Source organism: Ceratina calcarata, unplaced genomic scaffold (assembly GCF_001652005.2).
Source record: "Ceratina calcarata isolate Rehan_Ccalc_2016 unplaced genomic scaffold, ASM165200v1 scaffold206.2, whole genome shotgun sequence".
Taxonomy (NCBI): Eukaryota; Metazoa; Arthropoda; class Insecta; order Hymenoptera; family Apidae; genus Ceratina; species Ceratina calcarata.
The window spans coordinates 23215-36548 of NW_017142244.1; the positions used below are offsets into that span (position 1 = coordinate 23215).

At 40.1% G+C, this 13334-nt stretch overlaps 2 protein-coding genes across 3 annotated transcripts in view; one reads left to right on the top strand and one right to left on the bottom strand.

Annotated features, from left to right (window-relative positions):
* Window positions 1–9202, top strand: part of LOC108622130 (photoreceptor-specific nuclear receptor) — a 26244-nt gene extending 17042 nt beyond the window's left edge. The window contains exons 6-10 of one of the 2 annotated variants that reach the window (XM_018019809.2): window positions 156–270; window positions 5710–5825; window positions 6493–6704; window positions 7125–7413; window positions 7580–9202. In XM_018019809.2, coding sequence (XP_017875298.1) covers window positions 156–270; window positions 5710–5825; window positions 6493–6704; window positions 7125–7413; window positions 7580–7818 — 971 coding nt within the window. In that variant the 3' untranslated portion in view covers window positions 7819–9202. The remainder of the gene's footprint in view (window positions 1–155; window positions 271–5709; window positions 5826–6492; window positions 6705–7124; window positions 7414–7579) is intronic. The other variant, XM_018019810.2, reaches the window with a different exon arrangement.
* LOC108622129 (uncharacterized) lies at window positions 608–4843 on the bottom strand. The gene has a single exon (XM_018019808.2). It carries the CDS (start codon window positions 4826–4828, stop codon window positions 2726–2728), a length of 2103 nt encoding a protein of 700 aa, XP_017875297.1. The 5' UTR covers window positions 4829–4843; the 3' UTR covers window positions 608–2725.
* Window positions 9203–13334: the final 4132 nt, after the last annotated feature.

Genomic DNA, 13334 nt, shown 5'->3' on the forward strand with positions numbered 1-13334 from the left:
ATGTTGTCGGTCGCGCAGGCGTGCAGTTCAGATTCCGATAGAGATAGATAGAATGAAATGAACGCGGGGCGGTACATAAAAGCGTATAATTAATTCGTGGTTGCAATTAACGCCTGTTATCGACGTTACATCGAAGGTGTGCGCTTCTGTTGCAGCGGTACAGAATGAACGACAACCCAGAAACACTGCCACTATTAGGCCAGAGGCTCTCGTCGAGATGGACCAGGAACGCGCACTTCGAGAGGCCGCGGTCGCCGTCGGTGTTTTTGGGTAAGTTCCTTTTCGTTCGTTTTTCTAATTATCTTTATATACAGTTCCTGAATTCTAAAATATCTCACTGGAATTCTCACAATTTTTATAGTACAGGGTGTTTACTTATGACTATTAGTATTACCTGTGGGCACAAATGAAAGGAGTGATTCTGAAAATGAAAAATAATGAAATTGCATTCATTGCTCCAGTCATTAGTTATAGTAATTAAATATCAGCTATTATACCTAAGCAATTCACCCTGTATCGCACGGACTAACGTAAAGGATGTAGAAATAAGAACGTCGTACCGCTTACCTCAAGGACTACAACAATAATATTTTACCTCCCTTCACAAAAACCACCCTCTTTACTTGGCGAGATTCGACATAATGGACGAAGCTCAGAATCTTATTCTTCAATTTCGTCTTAGTTCGAATCATATAATCAACCCTTTCGTTTGTACCAACTTATAGTTAAATACCCTGTATTAATCAATATAATTCATAATTCTTGAAGGAATTTTAAGTAAAGAATAAAATTCATTAATGAAACCATGTTCAATGTTATACTGACTACACATACACGAGCATCGTCTATATTCTCGCGCAATGGGTTCCGGTTGCACATTATTTTGGTGATGCAAAATCTCGTTGAGTAGTGAGGCAGATTGAAAGAGTCACTCAGGAGGGGAATTAAAGGTAACGACAAGGGTTCGCGATCGATAATCACCGATTCCATCGCATCGGAAGCAACAACGACAAGAGCTACAGAGTCGACGACGTTGTTGGCACGTTTGATCTTCTGCTGGACAGCAGCATACTTTTCGCCGTCGTGAGCAAGCGCGCTCGCGACACGCCACGCCGAGCGTGATCTATCATGAAAAATTACCTTTGACTAGCAGCCCGTAGTTGACCGTTTTTCAGGTAACCGGGTACTCAGGTTGGAACTAATGGAAAATCCATAGAGCGCCAAGGGGTGAACGTTAAAAGCGACAGCGTGCGGTCCGACGATGTACGGAGTTGATACTAAAGTCTTCTGGGAATTGAAATTACGTCTTCCTTCCTCTGCTTGCGTATTGGACACGATTTACTCTGTTTTATTGTTGTATCATAATCGTAACTAAAAATGTTCATTTTCTATTGGACAAGTTTTGTCTTCTTTTCCGTCTCATTCATTCATTCGTACTTCAAACATTCTTTCTTTCGTCAGATCATTTATTTGGTCACTAAAGAACAAAATAGACTTATTTACGTGCATCAATTTATTCCTTCACAAAATTTATAAACGTGCTTGTATTAGTACAAAGAAGCTTCCTTTATCGTTCGGTTAAAGAAAAAGTTTTTAATATGTATGAAAAATATATATGTGTAGTCAATGTTTTCGAAAAAATTGGTTTGAAAACATAATGCGTAAAAAGATAGTGTCGATTGAACTGAGTGTTATTTATGAGAAAACATAAATAATTTATACATTTAATTTTGAATTACTATTACTGTCTATATCGATTTTAATGTACATGAAATGATGCAGACAGCATTTGACACAGCTCATAATTATGTAATTTCAGTATTTCATCAGAGTCGAAGAATATTCAAAGTGCCAGTGAATTACTAGTGTTAGTCTAAGCGCCCATGTAAGCGGCAATCGTCGCTGACTGATTTTCATTCATCGAAACCGAAATTATTTAGCATCCTATTTACGTAGACAATTGATAAGTCCGAATAGTAGCTTGTCTCATGCAGTAAGACATTTCATCGTGCTGCTTGTTGCTAAATCCGGATCGGGTATAGAAGTTATCTAAGCTTAATCGGGCTTTATTTGCATAACCTTCGACGATTGTGTTTGAAGCTACGACGACCCATATACCGGAGAAAACTTCATGCAAGAAGTAGCACGATGAGAACGAGAAAAAAAGAACGACAACGATTCAACAGTGAACGAAATAAATTTTTTCGCGCATTAATTACACGTTTTTATCTTTATCACTTGTGAATGAAGTCATATTCATCAGAAAGAATAAAAGACCTTTATTCCATCTACAATAACGAAGCTAGGAAAAGCGTGGCGATACAAATCAGTTCCAACGCAACATCTCGTTGAACGTTTATCGATTCGCATATTTTCACGCGCGCAGTTGCCACCATCGGCTCTGCTTCAGTTCTGATGTCTCCTGTTAATCCGCTTCAGAAAACGAAGCTCGACACTTCAATTTATAGATTTTCTTCTTAAAATATTTCTTTTCTTTTTTCATCTACGTTCTATATTTTTGTTTAGCTATTCGCGATTGATCGTTGTTTTGCGCAGCTTCGGCTTAGAAGACTATTTTCGACCGAGGTTCGAAGTTCGATGAACGCGTGAACACTTGTGCGTTTTCCTCGTTACGTATGTAATCTACCTATACATTATTTCCATAATCTACATGCCCTATACACCGTAATCTCGTCCCAGAATCGTTTAGTTAACCACCGATTCCCTAATCCGTGTGAGTGCATAAGTCGAGCACAGCATCCCCGTGAATAATCTGCGCGAACAGCGCCCTGGCTCTAGCCCTGGGTGACAATGCATCTTTGTTGTGATGCAATACTCTTTCCAAACTAGGCGAACAAATATCTGGACTGTCGCCGATGTTCTTCTCCAGATGCAACGTCGAGATCGGTGGCAAGGTGTTCCTCATATCGCTCTCCGATTTCGCGAACTTCTTAATGGGTTCCGTATACGTGATCGGATCTTCCTCACCCACGCCCACGATGAAACCACGCCGGAGGTTTTCTGATTTCGTTTCTCTGATGACAGAAGCGACCCGTCTCTTTATGTCCGCTCTAACAATAGCAGCTTCCGTGGCCTCTCTCCGGTTTGCGTTCGGGTTCTTCGTCATATTGTCCAGCATCTCCAGCAGCCGATCGAAAGATGTACTGATCTCATCCCAAGCCTGCTGGCTAAGCATTAGGAATCCGCTCGTCTCCCGTTCCTTCTCCTTCAAAGCGTTTTCCAGCTCCGCTAGATTGCTTTTCATCGCGTCCAACTGCTCTTCAGCAGCCTCGCGTCGCTCTCGTTCCTCGGCCAGCAATAATCCACTGTGTCTAGTCTCCTCCAGCAGACGTTCGTGTTCCGCTTTGGCCTCCGCCAATTGTATCTGAATTTTTTGAATCCTGACCGAGTCCAGAGCGTCCAAACCACTCGACACTTGGGTAGCCACGTCGACTTTTATTACCTCGGACTTCCTTGAGGAGGAGCCATCAGTGTCAGGCTGAACACTGTCTTCGTAAGTCTGAACGTTGCCGACGTTCGAGCCAATTTCGCCCATCACAGGTTGAATGTGAGACTGGAGGTCCAAGTGAAGAGAGATCTTTGATTTAGGATGGCCATTCTGAACGATTTGCTGCTGTTCCTGAGCTTGGTGGTGTCCATCCACGTTCTTATATATTGAAACGTAAGGCCTCACTTTCGTCTTCTTGATATTATTCATCGTATTAGGTATTCTTCTTGGTACAGGTTGATAAGGTCTTTTAGTATACTCCGTTATAGCGCTGCGTGGTCTGATTGGAGGCTTCTTGTTATTCTCATTATCGTTTCTTTTCGCATTGCCTGCTGAAACCACTCTCCGATCATGGTGAGGTACATTCAGCCACCTGTACTCAGCCTTCGTGTCGACATTGTTCTCCTCCAGTCTTTTAATCACTTCTTTCATTAACACTTCGTTCAAGTTCGGATTCTGTCTAACGTCCAGGATGCTCAGAGTGGTATTATGATCCAACAGTTCCAGTAAATCTTTACCGATCTTATCAGATAATCCACAGCGTTGCATGTCGAGAGCTTTCAACCAAAGACTGTCCCTCACCGCTTCGATCAGTTCTATCGCCGCCGCGTCGCCTAGCTGAGGATTGTCGTTCAACGTCAAACGACGTAGTCCCGGCATCGCCTCGAGATTCGGTTCTTGGTATCTCAACGACTGCTTCCAGGTGTCATGGTAGAGCAGCAACTTCTGCCTGGACAAAGCGGCCGCCAAAGCGGGGCCACACTTGCCCGTCAGATCGCAATAACTGAGATTCAACGATCTGATGCTCGGCACGTCGGCCACAGTGCGGCACAATAATTCACAGGAGCTGTCTCCGATGTAACAACGCTGAAGGGACAAATAGTGGAGCGTGTGCGTGTGAGACAAGCCCACGCACAGGACCGCTAGACAGTCTGGCGGGAATGGGATACCTTCCAGCTCCAGATTGGTCAGAACAGGCGAGTTTCGAACGCACTGAGCGACGCTGTGCGACAACCATTCGAGAAGGTATCGAGACAGCACGACGGGCGCTTTACCCATCGTCCTGGCCTTGTCCTCGGAATTGATTTCCTCCAATGGTTTCCGGCACTGATATCTGCTACGAACGCTGATCGACCGTAGACTGCGATCGAGCGACAGAGAATTTAATATTGGACCCCAATCATCCATTTTCACGCGGTCGGTGGTGAAATCTAAACTGTGCGGCAACGTCACGCAGATGACTGGTAGCGGACGTAAACGCTGTTGCTTGCATAGTTCCATGTAGCAACTAGCGAAGTTTCTGCTGGTCGGAATCGCCATGTTGGCTGACGATACGGGCAGAGGTGCATTAACCTTGCCCGGATCGGTCGAGGTCTTCGTTGTGGGTGACAGGGTGGCGGCTATCAGTTTCCTTCAAAGATGTTGTATCCTGCGCAGGAAAGATGCACCCTGAACGACTTATTTGGCATTCGATTTTGAATTTTCTCGTTACTTATCTACCGTTCCTTAATATGATCTCCAGAATTGCAATTTATCTAATTTGATTTCGTTGATTATTTATAAGAACAGAGAAAATGCACAGTAAATTTTGTGCTTCGACGGTATTAGAATTAATTAAATATGATAGATCGTATTGTAAGTACGAAGTGAACGATAATTATTATTACTATTTCATTACTCTTTAAGGCGAAGATGCTAATAGTCACGCACCTTCGTTTTTGCTGCCTTGTTCGTGCATTAACCGCAATTTTACCACACAACGTCATCTGCGATCTCTCAGCTTTCCCGACAGGCTCGACGTGAAATCGATATCGGCGCTTTCGACAAGGGATCCGTACGTAGAAGAAATCGTTCGTACTCCTCGTACACGCGCACGACGATCTATATTCGCCCACCTACCTACCCGAAATCGGTGAAACGAAATTTCTACGCGGCATAGGCTGAAAGTATGCGAACAAAACTCGTATGTGAACGAATTAAAGTTGACCCGAATCGTTCGCACGATCGATTCATTTTATCGAATCTCGTGATTCTAATTTACGTAGTCGACGAATTCGAAATATTTAAGTCAATTTTCATTTTCCACAAATACAGACGAGAACAGCATAACTACAATTACTTCGGAGAAAAAATAAGGATTTTTTTTTACAAAATGAGGGAATGAACGTTTGATTATAATTCTGCTAAATATCTTTTTTCAGGCCACCTGTGTCTTTGGCTATGGCGAGATACACAACACCATTACCTTTGCCCACTGTCGCGCCGACGACAAACTCAACAAATCCTGCAACACCACCTCGACAGGATAATGACGATGGTATACAATTTTCATATCTTCTTCTTAAGTGGATGACTGCAATAATTCGCGCTCGATTTGAAATAAAATACGAATGTTTGCACAATAAGATACAAATCGACTACATATTTTCTACGATTTTTTTACAAGTTGGTAGATTTATTTTTCGTGGAAACTGGAAGACTGCCTAGATTGAAATTGAACATCCTGATGAAATGGACCAAACCACTTTTTAATTACTTCGAAAGTAGGAAGATAGTCCAAATGCAGATACAGAATGTTTTTCATAATGATTCCAAAGTTCAGTCCATTTCGAGATTCGTATAAGATAACGAAAATGAATCTTTTGTTCTCCATATTGAAAAATTTGTTTTATGCACACTGACAATTACACTTTGGACAATTGAAGTAATAACAAATTAAACGTTAATGACTACAGTGAATTCATTTTAACTTAATTTATAATAGTTAGGCACTATTGTTCCTCGCAAGTGTCCTTAGCGATATTTGAGACTTATAATATGAGACTTTACGATTAGTATGTAATGACGCTAGAACAAACATCACTATATAAAAATGAAGTACGATGAAGTCGGATCGGTAATGACGCCGGTTCTAAAAGTTGGACATAAACTTTGCAATAATCCAATACTAATTTCCCTAAATTATTCATAATAATCTGTAACAGGAAATGGATCTGAGGACAGTATAGACGTGACGAATGAGGAACCATTAACACCCCAAAGAAGCGGTTGCACACAAATTCCACCTGTGATTCCCTCGCTGTACTCACCTGCTAGTGCTGAAACTGTGTACGAAACCAGTGCCAGATTGCTGTTCATGGCTGTAAAGTGGGCGAAGAATCTTCCGTCTTTCGCGAGTTTACCTTTCAGAGATCAGGTATGCATGATAAATAAGATACGAATTTTCTTGATCTTTGATGATAAAATCTATTAAAATGCAGAAATTGATTTTGCAAGATTTCGGAGCATGTATTCAAAATAATTTCCTTAAGCTACATCTACACTATGTAACGAAACATTTTTATATAACTAACTTGTTTTAAATCTTGTTATGTAATATATTTCTATGAATTGTTACAATAATTTATTCAGTTGGATCTATACTGTACAACAAAACGTATGTATATAACATATGTATTTCGTTATACGTATAGTGTAGACATAGCTTTAAGATGTACTAATGCTCTTAGCAGTACGACAATAAACCTTCTGTTTTAAAAAGAATTTTATTTCGAGAGAAAGACTTTGAAGTTCTTCTCGTTTGTTTAAATACGACAATTTGATAACGTGACGGTAGGTGATACTTCTCGAAGAGGCCTGGTCGGAACTTTTCCTTCTGAACGCAGTACAGTGGTGCCTTCCACTCGAATCGTCGCCCCTTTTCAATTCCGCGGAACTAACTGCTCTGACTTTGTCGCCGCATCCGCACCCTCACCCTGGGATCCATATGCAAACCACCACCGGCAAGCCAAGTCAGGTGGCAGCAGATGTGAGGCATTTGCACGATACCTTACAAAGATACAAAGCTGTCATGGTTGATCCGGCTGAATTCGCCTGCATGAAAGCCATCGTATTGTTTCGTCCAGGTTCGTGTTCAAATTCCAATCGCAAAGAATTACTCGGCATTAGATTTTTCCATACAAATATTAAAAATTCGTACGTGGAGACAATTTGCTAAGCGTTCACAATCGCGGTTATGATAGTAAAATTCAAAATGTTTCTCACGTCGGATCAAATTTTCTCGTGTTATAGAAACTCGTGGCTTGAAAGATTCCAGTCAAATAGAAAATCTTCAGGATCAAGCACAAGTAATGTTAGGCCAGCACGCTAGAGCACAGCAACCAGCGAGTCCTGCACGATTCGGCAGACTGTTGCTGTTGCTGCCGTTGCTGAGGACAGTGCCAGCGTCAAGGGTGGAATTAATATACTTTCATAGAACGATCGGCAACACACCAATGGAAAAAGTCTTGTGTGACATGTATAAAAATTAATAAGAATCCTGATCAGTTCTTAAAATTGGAACGAATCAATCTACCGAAGCTCTTTAAAAATGGATTTTTCTATAGTGTCACATTAAGGATACAAATACGGGAAATTCCATTGGCATCAAGGGTATTCGAAATAAATCTCTAAGATATTTGATTGATTCTGTGATACGTTCCACTTTCTTTTGAATTAAGTATAAACTTGTATTAGAATGAGCAGTGAATATGTTTGAAAACGAGGGAATTAGCGAAGTGAACGTATGCAAATTTAATCAAAGTTTCTTTGTAATACTGTCTCGTAAAATACAATGTAGACAACAAAAGATTTTCTTTTGTGAAAGGATCTCTGTAACATTGCACTGATTTAAGAGCAGCGTAGGTGTTAAAAATTCGACGTCTACGCGGAAGAAAATCAGAGAGTATTAATAAGCAATTGAACTGACCAAATAGTCGGTAGTACTTGATACGAGTCAGTTATTTAAGACGTCTGTACGAATGGTTTGGCCTAAGGACGAAGCCCCAAACATGACCCTTTAATTACAATCTTCGACCTGTGCTAGTGATCTCTTTTCACCACTACACGGGTATCGAGTAACGACAGATCCTTGAAGAAAGGTAACGAAACAAGGCGTCCAGTCTTTTAAATGGTTCAACGGTATCTAAGTGAAACGATGGATACTCAGTTCCGATATAAAGATATAAATATATATATATATATACACTATTTATTATAGAAACGTTTATCGAACATTAGGTTCGACATGTTGACCAAGTCGTTTTAACTTTCAATTCTTAAGTAGACAATTTTATACGGAGCACTAAATTTTATAGATTTGGAGTTAATAGCAAGAGAACTTTTATTTGATTCGATCACTGTTTTCCTGTTAAGTTCTATTATTTATATTCTGAAAATGTATGAAAGATAAAACGTTTTGAAGATAGAGATAAATAAGGTGAACTTTCGGACAGCTGTAAAAAGATACACATGTGCTTCTCTTGTATATTTCGTGTTGTGATACTATTTGCTGTAAAAGTCTAGATACTGAATCACGTGACGTATATTGTAACAATAACGTAATCACTTGTAATAAAAGTACATAAGACTAAAAATTATAGAGCGGCAGATTAATAACCCTACTCTCGAATGAAAATTAAGTCTGCCTTTCCATGCCACTAATCTCGTTGGTGGAGTGATTCTGCTCCTCTGATGAAAGTCAAAGATCCCGAACCAGAAACTACTTTAATTTCTGTTTATTTAATGGAGGGTAACACCGAGCGACTCCCAGCAAAGCGAAATTTGACGCTAACCCCGGGTCACGGTGGTTGTTGCATGAACGTACATATTTATTTATCACCGTATAATCCCTGATTTTCCTTGGGGGGTTTTGCCACATGGCAGTTTGACGGTCCCCAACGGAATTACCCCTCGGTCGCTTATAAATTACACCGAAGCTCGAGCAAGGTTTAAGAGCCTGCTTAAGTTGTCAAAGCAATCGGGGAGTTAAACGCCCCGGCGTGGAGGCGAGACCTACCCTTAATATTTTTTCCGATCGGAAGCGTTCCTTCATCTCAAAATCACTGCACGATATTTATTCGGTTATACGCATCCTTTGTATAATTTAAGTATGCGCGAAGATTTACAACAAATGAGACGAATTTTGTATAATCTAGGTAATTCCTTTTTTAACTGAATTCTGTGATGTTTAATAAAAATGGTTAATCCAAAAAATGTTTTCCTAGAAAGTTACATGGAATTTTTATTTTTTTTTGTATTTGTACATCATTTATAAATAACAAAAATGAATTAAGAATTAATTCATAGCACTGAAAATGACCGCGTTGCATTCGAAGATTGAACAGCGAAACCAATGCATAATACTTTTTATCGGGATCGTTCAGAAATTCAATTTTGCTCGGTTTGTGCTCAAATCGATTTCTAAAGCACGCGTTTGCTTCGTGACGTTGGGAACTTCCGAGTCGAGCTACGACACATAACGAATTTCGATATCCCGTGGCTCGGTCACAAAGAGAGAAAGGGGTTGGAAAGGCGACGCGAGTTACCGAGAGGGCATTCGGAAGAGAAAGGATGGCTGGTCATAGTATCGACTCGCTTTTGCGGATGCAGGGGCGGAGTTTTCGACCTCTCCCCCTTCATCCACCTGCCGGTCCCCATCTACGTGTATCACTCTTCGCCCCGTTATCTTTTTCCTTCTTCGATTTGCTTCGTCCTCTATATATATATACTCTCACCTCACCCTCTCCTCTGCCCTTCGTCATTTCGTAACATCCTCCCTTGCTTCTATCTTTCTCCATCATATGAAAAATTCTGCCTTCCATCTTCTTCTTTAGTTCTATCTTAAAACCTTATCCTCTTTATTTCCTTTGATCTCGATTTTGTATTTCTCTTTATCTTTTCTCTTTTTCTACGATAAACGTACTTCGTTCTCGCTTCCACTTCTGCACGGAACAGCGGTTTCTCCATTTCTCTGTCTGCCTCTCCGACTCCCACCGCACGTGAACACTGGCAGTCGGGGTCGAAAGGGGATGACTCGTCGCACAGGGCTGTCAAGCCCCCACCCACGCAACGACAAAACTTCCGTTGAAGGGTGATCCAGCAATGGCGGCGGGACTTGTTGTATTTCGCTTTCGAGGTGAGCTCCATTTCCTTCTACCCTGCAGATTGCCGCTCCAACCTCTCTGCACCCACGGCCGAGCTAGAGGGCAGACTGAGAGAGGGCTGGCTGAAATGAAACTGAGCGGCCCGGAGTGAGGAACCAGCGGGACTCGCACGAAGTCGAACGAAACGAGACAGAGGGGTTGGAAATGGCGGTTAGACGACGGAGATAGACTGAAGAGGGGTGGCGCGGATAAAAAAAGATCGACCCGCAGCGGAACAGAGAGGAAGGATGAGTCTATATCGCTCGGAAACAGCAACCTCCATTTATTTTATTACATTATCATACCAACTAGGCGCTCGATAAGTGGGGCTTTAAAGCAATGGTTCTCAAATCGCTTTGCATCGTGAACTCCGCTGGCCTAGCGGATCTCGTAAGACGATGGTTCTTCGTCTGAAGAAAGAAGTTGGATCAAAAGTTAATGGATATTCGCGAGAAAAATTGATTACTCGATTTGCATGGAGGATTCTGTACTTTTTACCGAAAACTTTTTTATTACATTATAACACAAAATACAAGCTTAATTAACAAAGTATTAAATAAATTTAATCTCAGAGTTTCAAAGACTTTTATTGAAAAGATATTTTGTAAATAGTAACGTATCAGTGAAGAAAAAAGGGAAAACAATGTAAAAATGATGTACACGTAATTCGAAGGGTGCGTTCAGTCGGATTGTCAGGGAAAAAAGGATTCGGCATATTTGTTTGCTTGAAGCTCGTGCATCCATGAGTAAACCATATCGAATTGTTCAGCCGTTAAGTTGGATTAAAAGCAAAGGCAGCGACGTACATTTGTATGTATGTACGTGTCTCTCTTTCAGGGAGCATTGTCATTTAATGACTATCGATTATCAACGCCGATTTAAACTGAACGCGAGGCATAATTGTCCTGCGTTGTTTCGCAATTTTATCAAATTCATATGTATACGAGTTAGTGAACACGTAAACAATTTAATCGAAAATAAGTAAATCCGTTTGCCAATTCCCTTTCCCTGACAAATGTTCAGCAAATAATTGTAATTCGTTATGAAAAGCATATCCGAGAATCGTGATCATAATTTATTTGTCTATTGTACTGAAAATTCTCACTTATATATTCTATAAAATGCATTTATTAATAATGATACAAAATGTGTTTATAATGTACTGTTCTATGTACTATGTACTACGTGCTATGTACTTATGTATATTTTATGCCAGACACAATCAATTACACTTTGCAGAAGAATGTCAGAACAAAATCCTGTGAATCCTGTTCCCCAATATGTATGTATGTATGTATGTATGTATGTATGTACATACTCCTGAATTCACCTCGCTGGTTGACGTTTAAGAAATTTGTTTTTCTTCTCACGTATATCGGAGGATTACCGAAGTATTCGGCTTCCACCGGGACGACCACTTCATTCCAGATATCCAGAGACAACAGGCGTCCGTCCCTTTAGTCTACCAGTTTCTCCCTTTTTTAACTTTGGCCTTTTTATCCGTCATGCGATATAAAATTATGTATAATTACAGTCGACATGTTCCCGATTTGTAAAAATATTTTAAAACATTAAAATATTTGTATACAAGTACATATTGTATTTTCTACCTAATGGCAAATAACTATTGTTGTTATTTGTAGTTCTGATAGTTTTCCTTTTGTAATTGAAGACGCTGAAAAAGAATTATTCTCATAGCTTGATAATTTCAGAGATGTTTTAAATAAGTAAGTATATAAAATAGGAAATGGTTTATTAATTTAGTTAGCAGTGATTAAATAATTTTGTGCAATGTTTGATTAATCAAAGACGACGGTTGAGACAAGAAATATATTTCTAACTGGATGCTCCTGGGAAATGAAGCTGCATCGGTCAGAGAATGCTGTCGGACCACCTTCACCCCTTGTCCTCCCTTATTCCTCTCTCTCGCCTTCCCTCTCCCATAAAATCAATAGGTGCGTCGGCGTCCAGCATACTAGGAATTCTGCCATATAACCTCGAACGATTGACTAAAATCGACCAAACACGGCGCGTGTCAAGTATAATCAAATCAATTGGAGAGTTTTAGACGAATTAAAAGAGATATAAATACTCCTCACAGTAATACAAAATGTACTACTTTTTATATACAGAAATTTTCATTATTGTTAATATTTTTACATAATAATGCAGCTTAATGATGCAAAGTTTAAAATTTCTATTACCTCGATGTCAACTAAAGGACTACTGTCACCATATTTTCGAGCTAACAATTATGGTCATAGTCAAAATTATTGCTCAGGCCTACTTTGTTCTTTTGCCTGAATTACGAATGTTTTACCCCATTATAAATAATGAGATGCTGTTTTATGAATTTGCTGCAGAAACATATAATTTACTATTTGAAAGAAAAAATTACATTATGCTATAACGTGTTGCCTTTTGCAATTCCAAGTTATACATATAATTTTGCTACATAACGTGTTATCACTTCGATTTGAAAGAGTTCATTTTAGGGTTAAACATTATTTGAAGAAGATTGTAATTAGTAGTGGAAAAGATGATTTGACAATTACTGCCACTCTCAGACTAATATATTTGCTTGGCGCGTGTCTACAGTTTATCAACCGTGAAGCTTGAACGACGTTCTACGAGCAGCGAATAGTCCTTTGTCTCTTTTGCGAATTAATTTCAAGGACGAGGACCTTTGTGCCCCGCAAGGGTTCTTACTTCGCGTCGGGTGAACCCAATTTGTGCTTAAACAAGGAGCATCTTCGCATAACTTAGCGTTGCGTGAAATCCAACGTCAAAGGCAGGGAACTTTTCTTTTTAAGTCAACTCGACCTCATAGGATTTAGACGGTGAACTTCAAAGACGTGGTAGAT